Genomic DNA, 17517 nt, shown 5'->3' on the forward strand with positions numbered 1-17517 from the left:
TATCTTTAAGGTTGTTTGAGGGGGCTGGTGGAGATTACGAGGCATGGAAAGTCCTCCACAGGGGGCAACCCAGGGCGGCATCAGGGACGCTGGGAAGCCATCCCCATATGTGCATACAAAATGGACACTGAGGATGGGCGGTTTGACCTCTAACCTCTCCGGAAGGTCAAGCGACTCCCCTACAGCGGTAGGGCGCGGCCTAGTTCGCAGGCACGGGGCGGCGCCGGGGGCGTGGCGTGGCGGCGCCGGGGGCGTGGCGGGGCCGGGGGAGGGGGGGGGGAGGCGGTGCCGGGGGCGGGGCGGCGCCGGGGGCGGGGCGGCGCCGGGGGCGGGGCGGCGCCGGGGGCGGGGCGGCGCGAGCGGCGGTCAGGCTAACTTGTGGTCAGTCCGTGGCGTGGGCGGTGTTCACGGTTCCCCCTTTCCAGGCCCGGTTCTGGCGCCGCCGCCAGCCTCTCGGTCCCTGAGCAGGTCCGGCCAGGCCGGGAGCGACACCGAGGCCCTGGCGCAACCACCGCCACCACCGCCGCCGCGGGCGCAGACCTCGCCGGGGCCGGTGAAGGTGGGCACCGCCCCTAACCGTCGCCTGGGCAGCGTCCGCGGAGTGCTTGTGTCTTCGCCGCCGGGGCGCCGGGCCCGCCTGTCGTCTCCCGGCACCGGCCGCTCGTCTTCCGAGGCCCGCGAGGAGTTGCGGCGCCGCCTCTTGGGCCTAATCGAGGGTAACCGAGTGATGATCTTCAGCAAGAGTTACTGTCCGCACTGCACGCGGGTAGGCGGGGCGGGGGCGGGGCCGGCGGGTTGGGGGGTCGGGCCGGCTGGCTGCTGGGGGCGTGGGAGCTCGGGGGAAGCGGGGTCTCCCGGGGTCCAGGCAGCTCATCCCTTCCGCGACCCTGCGGACAGAGCGCCAGCCGGTTCGGCCCTTGGACGCGAGCCGGGATGCCGCGCGCGGTCTCGGCGGTGGTGGTGACAGGCCCCGTGGCTTGGTCCCTTTGGCACCGCGGGAGAGACGGCCACGCGGCCGACCTCCTAGACTCCGGGCCTCGGAGTCAATACTTGTTCTCGGGACTCGGCCTGTGGAGCCTGACGTTGGCTTCTTTATCAAGAGCTTATTTGGAGAGATAAAGGCATTTCCACAAACTTTTTGCTTGGTGAAAGGGTGGTGTGGGGAGAGGCCAGGACGTGGGAGTAGACTAAAGCTGGATTCAGATCCCACTTCCTAACTGCGTGACCTTGACCAGGTTACAGAACCCCACCTAACCTTGGTTGTCACATCTTGAACGTAAGGAAGGGTGCGAGGATGGTACCAGGTGATGGGTAATTTCAGCGTCTTGCCCACTGCCTTAACTTTCGTTGGGCTAGCTGGGAATACAGCATTGTTTTTCTGGGCACATTTGTTTTTAGTGGAAAAATGACCCGTGTAGAAACGAACCCAAGTAAGAGAAACCCATCTGTACAAACAGGGACTTTCAGTACTTTGAACTGCATATTATCAAAAAGTTGAAATAATAATACATGGAATATGAAAAAACATAAACTATTAGGTTAGGTTTATCAAATTATAAGCTATGTTTTTCAGGTTTATTTTCAGGTTTACACTGCCTTATATTGTTTCATAAAACATGTACGTCATGCATATACATCTTAAAGGATAATGAAACACTTGTGTTTTGGAAACCTTGGATGCCTCTTCCAATCCTTACTGCTAACCTTAAAAATAAAACTGCCCGCGGCGCCTGGGTGGCTCAGTTGGTTAATCCTCTGACTTCAGTTCAGGTTGTGATCTCGTGGTTTTCCAGTTCGAGCCCCGGGTTGGGCTCTACTGACAGCTCAGAGCCTGGAGCCTGCTTCGGATTCTGTTTCCCTCTCTTTCTGCCCCTCCCCTGCTCATGCGCGCTATCGCTCGCGCGCTCTCTCTCTCTCTATCTCGTGCTCTCCCTGTCAAGAATAAACAGTAAACAAACAAACAAACAAGAAAAAACATGGTCTTGGGCACCTGAGTGGCTCTGTCAGTTAAGCGTCCAACTTCAGCTCAGGTCATGATCTCACAGCTCCTGAGTTTGAGCCCCCAAGTCTGGCTGACAGCTCAGAGCCTGGAGCCTGCTTCAGATTCTGTGTCTCCCTCTCTCTCTGACCCTCCCCCATTCATGCTCTGTCTCTCTCTGTCTCAAAAATAAATAAACGTTAAAAAAAATAATAAAAAAAAGAGCAGAATTACAGTCCAGGACAAGCAAACTACCATGAAACCACAGGCAAAATCATAGGCAAATCTGAACAGAGGAGAGGGCTGCTTTTTTATAGAGGAAGGGGGAGATTGGCAGGGCCATTGTAAACAAAAAGTCCTCTGGGGTAAACTGGGGGTTCCGAGCATGATGGCTTTTCACTGGCTGTACTGGCTAGGCTGTTCCCTGGGGCTGAGAAAGGCTTTCTTCTTTCTGCTGGGGTAGTGATAGTGTCTGAGCAAGATCCTTCTCCTTCTTGTTGGGTGTGCAATTGATGGGGAGTGGTAGGGTGTGAGAGCTATCCCTCCTGAACCCCCCAACTACATTTTAGTGAGGTTTCCCTTTATTAACATACTCCTCCCTCCCCCTCCAGCCCAGCCCCACTGGGGTTTACCACTGTCCAAAATTCCTTGCTTTGCTTTACAGTTTTCCCTAATACATGTACATCCTTAAATGATATTTTGTTGCATTTGGCTTGTTTTGGTACTTTATGAAAGTAGAAATCATACATATGTATTATTTTGCAGTTTTCCTCTCAGCAGTTATGTTTTAGAGATTCATGCGTGTTAGTATCTGCAGCTGTGGTTTGTTAATTTTCATATCTGTAATCCTTAGGATGAATCATACCACATTTTATTGATTGTGCTGTGTCTAGTATTTTGCTCTTGAAAACAGTACAGCTGTGCCTTTTCTTGCAAGTAAGCTATGTGCAAGTATGTAACACTTATCTTAGAGTAGGTATCTTGAAGCTGACCTTGCCTAAGTGACTCCAAGACGTTTTTCCAAGTGATTATACCGCTGGCAGTATATAACTGTTCCCCTTGTTCTGAGTTCTTGCCAACTGTTGAGACATTTAATGATCGCCATTCTGGCAGTTATGAAATGGTAGTTTTCTGTGACTTTAATTTTCAATTTCCCCAATAAGGTAAACATCTTCTCGTGTGTTTACAGGTCATTTGGGTTTCCTCTCTATGAAATTCACATCTCATGCTTATTTCTCTGTCAGGTGTTTATTTTTGTTCTGATTCGTAGCTGTTCTTTGTATATTTTGGGTGCTGATCCTTTGGATATATGTGTTGGCAGTCTTCCAGATTTGACTTTTCTTCTCATTCTGATTGTGAGATTTTTCAGCTAACTGAAATTTGCCAAGTTTAATGTAGTTGAGTCTGTCACTTCTTTTTCCTTTGTGCTTTTTGTATCATCTTTAAGAAACCTGTTTCTACCTCCGAGGTCATAAAGATACTCTCCTGTTTTAGCTCCTGAAAGTTTTGGAGCATGCTTCTGACACCTTCTCACACCTTTATTCTACCTGTACTTGATGCTGATGATGTGAGTGGAGATCCAGTTTGGTTTTTTTCTTTATGACTTACCAGATAATCACTGTTTCATTTATTGGAGAGTCCATCCTTTCTGTGCTACTTTGTTGTTGTTGTTGTTGTTTTAATGTTTATGTATCCTTGAGAGAGAGAGAGAGCCAGCATGAGAGGGGGAGAGGCAGAGAGAGAGACACACACAGAATCCGAAGCAGGTTCCAGGCTCTGAGCTGTCAGCACAGAGCCTGACACAGGGCTCGAAGTTGTGAACCGTGAGATCATGACCTGAGCTGAAGTCAGAGGCTTACCCAACTGAGCCACCCCGGCGTCCCCTTTCTGTGCTACTTTGAATGCTCACTCATCATGACCATCAGGTTCTTCTGTATGCATTGATCTGTTTCCAGGCGTTGCCTTCTATCTCTGCTCTTTTTAAGTTGTCCTTTGGAGCTTATAAAAGGGCCAAGTGATCAGAAAGGTACCTGTCCACTGTTGTATCACTGGGGCCTAGAATAGTGTCAGGCATGTAACGTGCATTGAATAAATAAATGGTCTTAGATCATTCTAGTCGAACCTTTGCTGATGAAGAAAATCTTAGGACAAATGATCCTGCATCCTGTGTTTGTCAACACTTCCAATAATGTGGCAACTAGTTTCAGTCCCATTACATAATTGTATAGCTCTGATTGTTAGTTTTTTTTAGAACTTGAGCCAATTGGGGCTCCTGGGTGGCTCAGTCCTTTGAGCTTCCGACTTCGGCTCAGGTCCTGATCTCATGGTTTGTGAGTTTCAGCCCCACTTTGGGCTCTGTGCTGACAGATCAGAGCCTGGAGCTGCTTCGGATTCTGTGTTTCCTTCTCTCTCTCTGCCCCTCCTCTGCTCATGCTCTGTCTCTCTCATAAAAAACATTAAAAAAATTAAAAAAAAAAAAAGGAAATCTGCTTTTACTTGAATGATCGATCTTCTGGTATTTTCTCTCAGCGTTTTTCTTACCTGGCCAGGCAGCCCACTTTTTTTTTTTTTTTATTATTTAAAAAAATGTTTTATTTATTTTTGAGAGAGAGAGAGAGAGAGAGAGAGAGAACACAAGTGGGGGTGGGGCAGAGAGAGAGAGGGAGACACAGAATCTGAAGCAGGCTCCAGGCTCTGAGGTGTCAGCACAGAGCCTGACGCAGGGCTCGAACCCAGGAACTGTGAGATCAGGACCTGAGCTGAAGTCGGACACAACTGACTGAGCCACCCAGGTGCCCCCAGCCCATTTTCTTTATGTACTCATATCATTTATCTGTATACTTGACCCTTCACTAATTTGATTGTACAAAAGTTTGACTATGAACCTTTGAAATGTATCACCCCAAATTGGACACCTTATTCAACATCTGTGTGGAATCAAGCAGAGAGGTTTCTTCCTTGATTGGGCCACTAGTATTACTCAACAAGCATTATGGGAGCTTAGTGTTGTGGAAACACAAAAATGAATAAACTGAGAACTCATAGTCCAATGAGCAGTAATCAGCCAGCTCTCCTGTCCTGCAAGAAGTGACTGAAAAAAAAAAAAAAGGGAATGAGAGGCAAAGATAATCGCTTGTGTGGCGGATTGGAAAATTTTCAGGAAATTGTATGTAAGCTGTTTCTTGAGAGATACATTGGATATCTGTAGGTAAAAAAGAGCATCTAGCCAAAGAATTAGTATAAGCAAAAGTAGGAGATGCTGAAATGAAAATTAGTGTGTGGCTGAACGGAGGGGATATGATAGGAATCAGGAGAGTAAATTGGAAAATGGCTGGAAATTTACACTTAAAGTCATATGGAGGAGATCTTAAAATGCTCCTAGGTAAGTGTGGACTTGATGTGGGCAGAGTCATCTCAGTCTTTTGGGAAGAGGAGTGAAGAGGTCTGTGATTTGAAATCTGGCAATGGTATGAAGAGTAGACTGTGGAAACAGCTAGATGAGTGGAGACGTTACTGTTAGGATAATGGCCCAAACTACAGTGGAAAAAACGCCCTGATTTTTATTTATTTATTTATTTATTTATTTTGAGAGAGAGAGAGAGAAAGAGAGCACGCACACACGAGTGGTGGAGGGACTGAGAGAGAGGGAGAGAGAGAGAATCCCAACCAGGCTCCGCATTACCAGCTGGGAGCCGGACACAGGGCTCAAACTTACAACCTGTGAGATTACGGCCTGAGCTGAAGCCAAGAGTCAGATGCTTAACTGACCGAGCCACCTGGGTGCCCCACAGAAGCGCCCTGAGGTTTTAAACTTCTTCCCCAAATTAACTTTAAGCCATGTTTCCCCAGTCCTGAATCCATATGTTTGTGTGTTAAAATTTCATACATCCGTTGTCAGCTTTGTGGGGGGCAGTAACATATATATAACATAAATTTTACTGTTTTAACCATTACTGTGCAACCATCATCACTGCCATCTGTCCACAGAACCTGTTTCATCTTCCCCAGCTAAATTCTTCATTGCCTTTCCCATCGAGCCCCGGAAACCACCATTCTGTTTTCCTCTCCATGAATTGAACCACTCTAGTTGCCTCATATAAGTGACATCATGCAAGATATGCCCTCTTGTGACTCACTTATTTCACTGAGCACAGCATCCTCAAAGTTCCTCCACGTTGTAGCCTGAGAGAATTTCTTTCCTGAATAATCCATTATATGTATTCCTCCAGTGAAGGATACTTGGGTCACTTCCACCTTTAGGCCATTGTGAATGTTGCTGTTGTTAACAGGGGTGTACAAATTGATGTTTGAGTCCCTCCTTTGAGTTCTTTTGGGTATATACGCGGAGAAGGGAATTGCTGGATCGTGTATATGGTAGTTCAGTTTTTAATTTTTTGAGGAACTACCACGCTGTTTTCCGTAGTGGTCACACCATTTCACATTTCCACCAACAGTTTCCAGTTTCTCCAAATCCTTGCCAACACTTGTTATTTTCTGTTTTTTGTTTTGTTTTGTTTTTGTTTTGATAATAGTTATCCTAATGGGCACAAAGTGGCATCTTATTGTGGTTTTGATTTGCATTTCCCTGATGGCTATCTTTTTACGTCCTTATTGGCCATTTGATAATGGCTAATATCTTCTCTGGAGAAATGTCAATTCAAGTGCTGTGTCAAGTTTTTAAATTGAGTTATTTGTTGTTGTTGACTTTTAGGAGTTCTCTATATACTCTAGATGTGAATCCCTTACAAGGTGTGTGATTTGCAAGTGGAACTCAACAGTTTCCTCCGTTGATAGTGTCCTATGATGCACAAAAGTTTTTAATTTTCATGAGATCCAGTTTGTCTGTTTTCTTTGTTCCCTGTGCCTCTGTCTCTGTCTCTGTTTCTCTCTCAAAAATAAATAAAACATTAAAAAAATGTTGTTTTAAAGTCTTTGTCAAGTAAATCTGAAGGCTGTATTTGTTCAGGATGTTTTTGGAGATTTGTATTTTCCTTTGAATGGGTCGTGTTCTTTTATTTCTTTGTATCCATATGATCTTTAGTTGAAAATTCAGCATAAAACAGCTACCTGTCATAGTCTTTGCAGACTGACTTCATGCTGGGGGAGAACTTCACTAATCAGTGCAGCATGAAGTCTTGCCATCTTTTTAGGCCTTTTCTGGACATTTGTCTTCCCTGGACCTGTCTGTGCTTTTCACACGTGGGGTCAATTTTCCTGTATACAAGGCTGTTTTGGTTTGGTTTTCTTAATGTTTATTTTTGATAGAGTGAGACAGAGCATGAGCAGGGGAGGGGCAGAGAGAGAGGGGGACACAGAATCCGAAGCAGGCTCCAGGCTCCGAGCTGTCAGTGTAGAGCCCGACGTGGGGCTCAAATTCGTGAACCGTGAGATCATGACCTGAGTCGAAGTCAGATGCTCAACTGACTGGGCCACCCAGGCGCCCCTATACAGGGCTGTTTTGAAGTATGTTAGCACCTGGGTGGCCCATTCAGTTAAGCATTCAACTCTTGATTTCAGCTCAGGTCGTGAACTCACTGTGAGTTCGAGCCCCATGTCAGGCTCTGCACTGACAGTATGGAGCCTTTTTGGGATTCTCTCTCTCTCCCTCTCTCTCTACCCCTTTCCTTCTTGCTTGTGCGTGGGTGCACGCTCTCTCTTTCTCCCTTTCTCTCTCTCGCTGTCTTTCAAAATACATAAATGCACTTAAAAAAAAAATCTTTAAGGTGTGTGAAATTCCTCAAGAATCTTTCCCCTGCTTCTACTTGGGACCTTAGCTGTTATCTTGTAGTCTCCTGCCTGTAATTTCTTCCCCCAATTGTCTGCAGATTTGTAGTCCATTTTCAGTTTTCGTGAGTAACCCCCACTGCTCCTCATGGCTTCCACTAGCCTAAGATCCCAGCCACTTTGACCATCTGAACTCTGAGTTAGGCATCACAGAGACCGATCCTTAAAGCAGCCCTTGAGTTAGAACATGCACAGTTGGGCTGTGTGCTCTCCCCATTTTGTGGAACGGACCTGGGGCCCAGGCTGCTGCTCACCTCTTATTGTGCCTTGAAACATCAAGGAGTGGGTGACTTACGGGCCATTAAAAATGCCGCAGGATTTTCTGCCATTTTAAATTCGGTGTTTTCTTCATTGGGCATACACTTCATTGCTGTAGATCTTTGACCCGTTTCCTATTAAGTTATCTTACTTTAAGATTGTTGAACTTCTTGGATATGTAGATTACTGTTTTTTATCAAATTGGGGACATTTTTAGACGTGTCTTCAAAAAACTTCCTTCTTCTTTCTTTTTTTCTCATATTCACCCTGTGTATGTTGGTGTGCTCAGTTTCTCTGACATGTTTCTCTGACACTATCCATTTTTCCCCCCTTCTTTTTTCTCTGTGGTTTCAGGTTGCACGATCTCTATTGATGTATCCTCCAGTATGCTAATTATTTTCTTTTGCCAGTTTAAATCTATGTTGAGGCACGCCAGTGAACTTTTTTTTTTTTTTTTTTAATTTTTTTTTTTCAACATTTTTTATTTATTTTTGGGACAGAGAGAGACAGAGCATGAACGGGGGAGGGGCAGAGAGAGAGGGAGACACAGAATCGGAAACAGGCTCCAGGCTCCGAGCCATCAGCCCAGAGCCTGACGCGGGGCTCGAACTCACGGACCGCGAGATCGTGACCTGGCTGAAGTCGGACGCCCAACCGACTGCGCCACCCAGGCGCCCCTTTTTTTTTAATGTTTATTTATTTTGAGAGAGAGAGAAAGAGTGTGAGAGAAAAAGGGCCGAGAGAGGGGAGGACAGAAGATCCGAAGCAGGCTCTTTGCTGACAGTGGAAAGTCTGACACGGGGCTTGAACTCACGAACAGTCAGATCATGACCTGAGCCGAAGCCTTGTCCACGCTCTTGTCCAGTGAGGTCTGGGCCCCTTTGCAGGGGTAGTTTTTGAAGCCTATTTGTGACTCATTCTGACCCTAGAGGGGCTATTGGCCAAAGCTTCTTGGCTTTCTTTGGTAAACTTGCTGGCTTGCAATTGTCTGTTACTCTCAGGAAGCTCCCAGCCTTCTCCTTTTTTCTTACCACCAGAATCTTCATTGTTTTCAAGAGTGCCTTTAGACTTTGACCTCCCTGCCACCCCCCCCCCCCCCCCCCCCCCCCCCCCCCCCCCGCCCCAGTCTATTTCAAATAAAGTCCTTTCTTTTGGATAGAGCTTTGGCCTCTCTGATCTTAGGTTACCTCTTCCCCTGGGCAAAATCTCTGAGACCTTGCTCCAGACCTAGGGGTGGGACAGCGACTTGATTCTCTTGGCGTGACAACCCTGCTTTATGAGCGGGGTTCTGGGTGCGGACTATAGCCTCTGGTCTTGTTGGCTTACCTCTCCCAGCCCGAATCCTTGCTGTACAGTATTTTTGGCCGGGGGTAGAGCCTTTGATCTGTGAGTGGGGGCTGGGTGAAAGAAGGGAGGAATGGAGCCCCTGTGTCATTAGCCACACTCTCCACGAATGGTGGCTTTTGCCACTCCGAGCGGTGGGGAGACTAAGAAGTGCCAGTGGCCTGCCCCTTCTGGTGCCAGGGATTTCAGGGATTAGGGAGCCTCATTTTCTTGTTCACACTTGAAATAGAGCTTCTATCTAGCTGACCTAGGAGCAGGGGCGGGAGGGTGCGGGTCATGACTCTGATCTACCAGAGTTGCTTGACTAAATGCTTCATTTGCTGTGTGCCCTTAGGACAATTCCCAGAGACTTTAAATGATTGTTTCTTTAGTAGTTTTCACCAGTTGTGGGTGTTTCACCAGGGAGCGGTTCTGCCAAGCTCCCAGTGCCTCTGTCCCGGAAGTGGAACGTCTGGGCTTTCTCTGGAGGGCTGAGGGCGGGAAGGGTGTTAAGTGACGGTGAAAAGGGACCTTAAAATACTACTTTGACTGCGATTAGGTAACTGGACATCTACTTCGAACACCTGTATGCCATATTTTGTAGCTCTGTTGAATCTTCTTGAGTGTAAAACCCAGGTACATTTTTGTTACAGGTTAAAGAACTGTTTTCTTCTTTGGGCGTTCAGTGTAATATCTTGGAACTTGATCAAGTTGGTAAGTAGGATGGGTAGTGTATACTTTTGTTTGTAATAAACATCAACAAGACTAACTACCTGCCGTTTGCTTTGTTCAGTTCAATTTACTCTTGTCTCTTTGGGTTAGGTGAGCCGTCTTTGTCTACATTCAACCATGCAGAAAATAGAACACTACACGACAAATAATTGGGTGTAGATTTTTTTTTAATGTTTATTTATTTTTGAGAGAGAGAGAGACAGAGCGTGAGCAGGGGAGGGGCAGAGAGAGAGGCAGTCACAAAATCTGAAGCAGGCTTCAGGCTCTGAGCTGTCAGCACAGAGCCTGACATGGGTCTCGAACTCACAAAGTGAGATCATGACCTGAGCTGAAGTTGGACGCTTAAACGACTGAGCCACCCAGGCGCCCCTAGTTTTTTTTATTTATATGCTTTTCATATTTGAGGGAAGGGAGCAGGAGGAAGATGTATAAACGGCTAACCTTGAAACCCTTCAAGGCATGTCATAAGTATCTGCCAACTTTCTGGCAAAATAGATTAAGCTGTTATAAATGAAAAAAACTACCCTTACTTCCTGATTGTATTAGCCATGAGGGGAAACACAGGAACTTTTCAGCTTTACGCTTTTGAATTCTTGTCATCTCTCATCCATCCAGCTAATATTTACTGAGCACTTTACACATGTGGTCTGCAAGGGTGGGAACCAGGGTGGTGAACTGAAAACAGTTTGGTTTCTGCCTCCACCAGACTTCACCAACTCCTCTTAGCCATGTCTCCTTAACAAGTGAGATGTTCCTGAATCTTTGAGACTTTTCTACGGCGTATACCAAATAGGGGAGTCAGAGGTAGTCGTGGCCTTGTTTTATTTTTCGGGGTGGAGGATACACTTGGACTGTGGGTCATAAAGATTTTTCACATGCAATTATAGGAAGTATTTTCTGAGTTATTACAGTTGAAGCAGATTATATCTTGATATTTGCTCTTTAAAGAGGATTCTTACCTATTTGTCTTGGCATGGCCATTGAATAATGCATCAAAATCTAATTTAGAAGGATTTGTTTTAAATGAATTTATAGATTTGCCTTTATTCTTTGTTTCCTTTGAAAATACATGGGTGTTTCCTCTTCTTGAGTCATCATTTTGTGAAGTTATATAATATATAAATATGTAAATACTGACCTTTTATGGCTGTGTGCATGTGAGCGTTTGGTGTTGTAACACTTCTGTTCAACTCCCCAAAGTTTGGAACCCTTTCAATGTTTTTACATATTTAAGTTTTTATTCTTCAGATGATGGGGCCAATGTTCAAGAAGTGCTGTCAGAAATCACTAATCAGAGAACTGTGCCCAATATTTTTGTGAATAAAGTGCATATGGGTGGATGCGATCGAACTTTCCAGGTAATAATAGTATTATATGTTTTTAATGCTGTTTCTTCAAAGTTTGTTTTCACATTTATTCAAAAGGGGTGAGAATGGCTTTTAGGAGTCTATTCATTTGTCTTTTGGAAGTTGTAAAATGGAAAAGCGTGTAAGAGAGTTCTCAGATCATCTTGAAAGTAGTGATAGATGAGATTGCTGTTTCTTTTTTTTCATTTTTGTTTTAATGTTTATTTTAGAGAGAGAGAGAGAGAGCGAGTGGGAGAGGGTCAAAGAGAGAGGGAGACACAGAATCCAAAGCAGGCTCCAGGCTCCAAGCTGTCAGCACAGAGCCTGATGCGGGGCTAGAACCCACAAACTGTGAGATAATGACCTGAGCTGAAGTCTGGCACTTAACCGACTGAGCCACCCTGGCCCCCCAGATTGCTGTTTCTTTTTAAGTTAGATCCTTATTCTATAACTGCTTACTTTTATTAAAATCCTGTTCCCTTATAGTTTTTATGTATGTATGTAAGTGGTAGTAGTCAGTGATTAAATACTTCTATTTCAGATTGTAATTTAAAATTACATTTTCTTGGGAAAATAGATTGTCTGTATTGTATGTTAATCTATGATCAGCATTGTTATCTATTAACAACCTGCTTCATTAGTCCCAGAAGCCATCACCCAGTTCCCATGGAGGTATGTACCTTAATCTAGAGATCCCTAAACACCTACGGGAGTGCTGGTCTTGCCACTTGTAACCTGGAGAAGATGTCAGAAGATGAATCTGGAACGTAGAGTTCTCAATTACACTTAAAAAAAAATTTTTTTTTTCTGTTTATTTTTGAGAGAGAGAGAGAGAGAGAGCGCGCAACAGAGCATGAACAGGGAAGGTTTGGAGAGGAGACACAGAATCTGAAGCAGGATCCAGGCTCTGAGCTGTCAGCACAGAGCCTGACGCAGGGCTCGAACTCACAAACTGTGAGATCATGACCTGAGCCAAAGTCAGAGGCTTAACCGACTGAGCCACCCAGGCGCCCCATCAATTCCATTTCTTATGAAAGGAGCTGCCTTGCATGGCTGATGCTTAGGATTCACAGTTTCCTAAGGGCAGCTTGAAGTCAGGAGGCCAGAGGAGTCCTTCTTAGAATGTGCCAAAATGTCCCCCTCCAGGGACACCCATCCTTCGGGGGCCGTGTGGCCCGCGCTGAGTCCCATCGTTAAGTAGCTTTTCCACTGTGCTTCCCAGGATGAGCTGGTGCCACCTGGTGTGCCAAAAGCCAGCGTTGTGGATGGAGCTCCCATCTTCACATAAAGAAAACTGTTGTTACCTCACACATTGAACGTCTAACCTCACCCAAGCTACTACTTTTTTTTTTTTAATGTGTACTTATTTTGAGAAAGAGGGAGAGAAAGAGTGCAAGCAGGGGAGGGGCAGACAGGGAGGGAGACACAGAATCGGAAGCAGATTCCAGGCTCTGAGCTGTCAGACAGAGCCCGACGCGGGGCTTGAACCCACGAACTGGGAGGTCATGACCTGAGCCGAAGTCAGTCGCTCAACTGGCTGAGCCACCCAGGCACCCCTCGCCCAAGCTACTTTGCTCAAAAGGCAGGCCAAGCAAGCAAGAGACATTGTGCAAGAGCCAGCCTTTGTGACCACTGTTGAAAGAAAAAGCAAAATTTTGTGTTGTATAGGAAGGTTACTAAGAAGCTGCAAAATTTAGGTCAAATCATGAGAAACCAGGTAAAAATGTAAAGTGTATATCCTGCTGATGATGCAGAAGAGTTTCAAAATAAAGCCTACCACAGGTGAACAGAACATAGAGGATTTTGAAAAATGATGCTTGGCTATTTTATATTTTACTGTACTGGGTTATGATATTTTGATGGTTAGACCAAGGAACATGACCTCATCTCACAAAAAGCCATGACCTGTGGGTTATTTGACACATGTCTAGATGTCAGGTGATAATGAACAAAAAATGTATGCACTTGGCATACATTCTATCTAGTTGAACCCTATTTGAATACCATCTAGATAAATTTATAATTCAAAGTTAGATAAATTAGAGACTGTTTCTTGTGCTTTTTAAAAATTTATTATGTAATTTACATCCAAATTAACATATAGTGCACCAATGATTTCAGGAGTAGATTCCCTAAGCCCCTTACCCATTTAGCCCCTCCCCCCTCCCACAACCCCTCCAGCAGCCCTCTGTTTGTTCTCCATATTTAAGAGTCTCATGTTTTGTCCCCCTCCCTGTTTTTATATTTTTGCTCCCCTTCCCTTATGTTCATCTGTTTTGTATCTTACAGTCCAATTAGAGACTGTTTCTAAGAGTTTTAGAAAAGCAATCCATGCTGATTAAACATAGGGTACAAAGAAACAGATTTTTAAAAGGTCATGCCATACTCTCTCCTTTGATTACACCGTAGGCACATCAGAGTGGTTTGTTACAGAAGCTCCTTCAGGAAGACTCAACATATGATTATGACCTCATTGTCATTGGGGGCGGTTCTGGTGGCCTTGCGTGTGCTCAGGTATGAAAATAATGAAACTCAGAGATAATTTTCCTGGCGATTGCCATAAGCACTTCTTCCCCTACTTTATTTATTTATTTTTTTTAACATTTATTTATTTTTGAGACAGAGAGAGACAGAGCATGAACAGGGGAGGGTCAGAGGGAGAGGGAGACACAGAATCTGAAACAGGCTCCAAGCTCTGAGCAGTCAGCACAGAGCCCGACGCAGGGCTCGAACCCACGGACTGCGAGATCATGACCTGAGCCGAAGTCAGACGCTTAACCGACTGAGCCACCCAGGGGCCCCCTTCCCCTGCTTTAGAAAAGCCAATTTTGACATTACAGTCCAAGCTTTTACTGTGATAATAAAAAGTAAAGGCTGTGTTCTTACATAGTCTTTTCCTTTTGGGGAGAGAAAAATTGGGGGATTGTCAGGAAAATGACGAGACCTTTATCTGTACCTTTTTCTTGTAGGAAGCTGCCATCTTGGGAAAGAAAGTTATGGTGCTAGACTTTGTGGTCCCGTCACCTCAGGGCACGTCCTGGGGTAAGCGCTCTTGCCTTGTCGTTGTGACTTGTTTTCTGCTGTTTCCATACATCTTTGGCTTTCTTCAATCTAGTTAATCCTCATAACAGTCTCAAGAGGTACAACCGGCCTGTTTCATAGGTGAGGCAGGTGACTCTCGGTCAGGTTGAATAACTCATCTAAGATCTCATAGTTAACATGTGGTGATTGGGAGAGGGAACACAAAAATCACTAAGGAACATTTTGCAAAAAGAAAGAATTCCATGGTTCCAATATTCCAACACTCGTGCTGTAATAATTCTTGCATACCTGTGCTAACGTTTTCACTTAGTTGCAGTCACCGTGTATTTATACCATGTGGTGCTGACCTAAGCTTGCCTTAACACTGGTCTGTGTTTCTGTGTCAATTTCATAGCTGCTCTCCTAGCGGCAGGACGGTCAGTCCGGTTAGTGTGTGTGTGTGTGTGTGTGTGTGTGTGTGTGTGTGTGATTGTCCAGGTCACTTAGTAAAGTGCACGTTGGGCTTCCAGCTAAAGATGAGAACGTTCATCTTCATAGAACACACAGATTCTGTGTTGGATATTTTCTGTTCGTTTGTCAGATCCATTCTCCGTGTCTCTACCCTGCCTGCTCTGTGCCCCAGAAGGCTGGCGAATTGGCAGCCTTGTCCCCTGGCTCAGCCAGTTAGTGGTCATGGGAGGAGAACAGAAGGAGGAAGTTGAAGGTCTTCATTCCCTGACTCCGTCCCTGCTGGTCCCTCCCTGGTGGTCGCTGCAGATGTATGGAAGGCCACCTCCCCTTTCACGGCCGCCCCTCTGTGGGCTGTGCCACGCGCTCAGTGTGCTTGCCCCTTCATGTGGGGTTGGCTCTGGTCCGCTGTTCTGTCCCTCTTCACTCTTCATGCCCACACCCCTGTAATCATTTCTCTATAAACTCTCCTCTGTTTCCCAGCTTGAGGGTGTCATCCATTTCCTGCCAGAACCCTGACAAAATGTGAATGGGGCGCCTGGGTGGCTCAGTCGGTTAAGCATCCGACTTTGGCTCAGGTCATTATCTCATGGTTCGTGGGTTTGAGTCCCATGTCGGGCTCTGTGCTGACCCCTCAGAGCCTTGAGCCTGCTTCGGATTCTGTGTCTCCCTCTCTCTCTGCCCCTATCCCGCTTGCACACACTCTCTCTCTCTTTCTCTCTCTCTCAAAAATAAACGTTAAAAAAAATATTTTTTAAATGTGAAAATCGTGTTTACAATTCAAATGTACTCAAAAATTTTAGCCTAGAATTTCATACAGTAAAGCTAATCTGTCTTGATTTTCCTTGTAACATGTGGATGTTAAAAAATGTGTGTGTGTACCTGGCTTTTTTTTTCTCCCTGTCTCCTCCTGCCCTCTTCCCTCTTTCTCTCCTGTCCAGAAATGTCCTACTTCTCTTGATGACCAGAAGAGAGACTGTGATCAAAGACAGAATTTTCTGATTCGTGCCCTGCACTGAAGCACTCCCGCATGGCCTGTTTTGTTCCGTTCAAGATTCAGAGTAGTGTCACCGGGGAGCTTGCAGTGGACCTAATGTTAGCTCAGAGAAGGAGTCAGACTTCCAGAGAATAAGGGCTGGAAGCTGGGGTTCCAACCCTCGGTCTGGTATCCATCTAATTAATCTAATACAGCTCTGATCCATTTAGGGGTCAGATTCAAAGGAAAGTTTTAGATTCTCTCCCCAGAAGACTATTCATATGTATATTTGTATTTTTAAAAATTTTTTTGATGTTTATTTTTTGAGAGAGAAAGAGAAACAGGGTACGAGCAGGGTGAGAGGGAGACACAGAATCTGAAGCAAGATCTAGGCTCTGAGCTGTCAGCACAGAGCCCAATGCGGGGCTCGAACTCATGGACCATGAGATCATGACCCGAGCCGAAGTCAGATGCTTAACCAACTAAGCCACCCAGGCGCCCCTGTACATTTGTATTTTTGCTCATCCCTGGTCTCCTTCATAGACTCAGTTAAAAAGTTTGAGTTAATCATGTGCATGTTTTTTTTTTTTAATGTTTATTTATTTTTGAAGGAGAGAGAGAGACAGAGACAGAGACAGAGAGTGAGCTGGGAAGGGGTAGAGAGAGAGGGAGACACAGAATCCAAAGCGGGCTTCAGGCTCTGAGCTGTCAACACAGAGCCCGATGCAGGGCTCGAACTCATGAGTCTTGAGATCATGACCTGAGCCTAAATCGGACACTTAACCAACTGAGCCACACAGGCGCCCCAATCATGTGTATGTTTTTGTGGGGTGTGAGGTTGGCCCTATAACCATCTGAGTGTGTCATTTCCACGTTTCAACAACACCTGCTCCGTACATATATAAAACCACACACATGCCGACACAGACACAGAGGAAACATTAAAACTGTTCTTTTCTTTCTTAGGTCTTGGCGGCACTTGTGTGAATGTGGGCTGTGTTCCTAAGAAATTGATGCATCAAGCTGCCCTTTTGGGGCAGGCATTAAATGACTCCAGGAAATTTGGCTGGGAGTATGGTCAACAAGGTGGGTAATAGTATATAAAAATTTGGATTGGGAGAAAAGAAGACAGAATGCGTTTTTTTCTTTTTTTAATGTTTATTTTTGAGAGCGAGAATAAGCAGGGGAGGGGCAGAGAGAGCGAGACACAGAATCCGAAGCAGGCTCTGAGCTGTCAGGACAGAGTCCAATGCGGGGCTCGAACCCATGAACCATGAGATCATGACCCGAGCTGAAGTCGGATGCCTAACTGATGAGCCATCCAGGTCCCCTGATAGAATGAGTTTCTTAGAGAAAGGCTTGTGATTTATATTACTGTAGTTGAGTCTGAAATTCATTTAATGAACACTTGTTAGGACCCCGCTTTGGCACAGGGGCATCAGGGGTGGTTGCTTTAAGCCTGGCCCTGCTGTCAGGGGCCTTGGTGCGTAGGGAGGGATTGTGACAGGTACAGCCATCTCAGACCCTTTGCAGAACATGAGAGAGAATAATTGCTATTTTCAGATTTCCTTTAGGTATAAAGAGAATAGAACAGCCAGGGTCATTGTTTGAATTTTATCCATTATTGTGAT

The 17517-nt window shown here is 45.5% G+C and overlaps 1 protein-coding gene across 2 annotated transcripts in view; it reads left to right on the forward strand.

Moving 5' to 3' along the window:
* Window positions 1-614: 614 nt before the first annotated feature.
* TXNRD3 (thioredoxin reductase 3) overlaps window positions 615-17517 on the forward strand; it is a 62716-nt gene continuing 45813 nt past the window's right edge. The window contains exons 1-6 of one of the 2 annotated variants that reach the window (XM_019430992.2): window positions 615-766; window positions 9997-10057; window positions 11324-11433; window positions 13831-13935; window positions 14391-14463; window positions 16853-16972. In XM_019430992.2, coding sequence (XP_019286537.2) covers window positions 728-766; window positions 9997-10057; window positions 11324-11433; window positions 13831-13935; window positions 14391-14463; window positions 16853-16972 — 508 coding nt within the window. In that variant the 5' untranslated portion in view covers window positions 615-727. Of the gene's footprint in view, window positions 767-9883; window positions 9903-9996; window positions 10058-11323; window positions 11434-13830; window positions 13936-14390; window positions 14464-16852; window positions 16973-17517 lie in introns of those variants that run through there. The other variant, XM_019430991.2, reaches the window with a different exon arrangement.

This window comes from Panthera pardus, unplaced genomic scaffold (genome assembly GCF_024362965.1).
Source record: "Panthera pardus isolate Hobbes unplaced genomic scaffold, ASM2436296v1 HiC_scaffold_8, whole genome shotgun sequence".
NCBI lineage: Eukaryota > Metazoa > Chordata > Mammalia > Carnivora > Felidae > Panthera > Panthera pardus.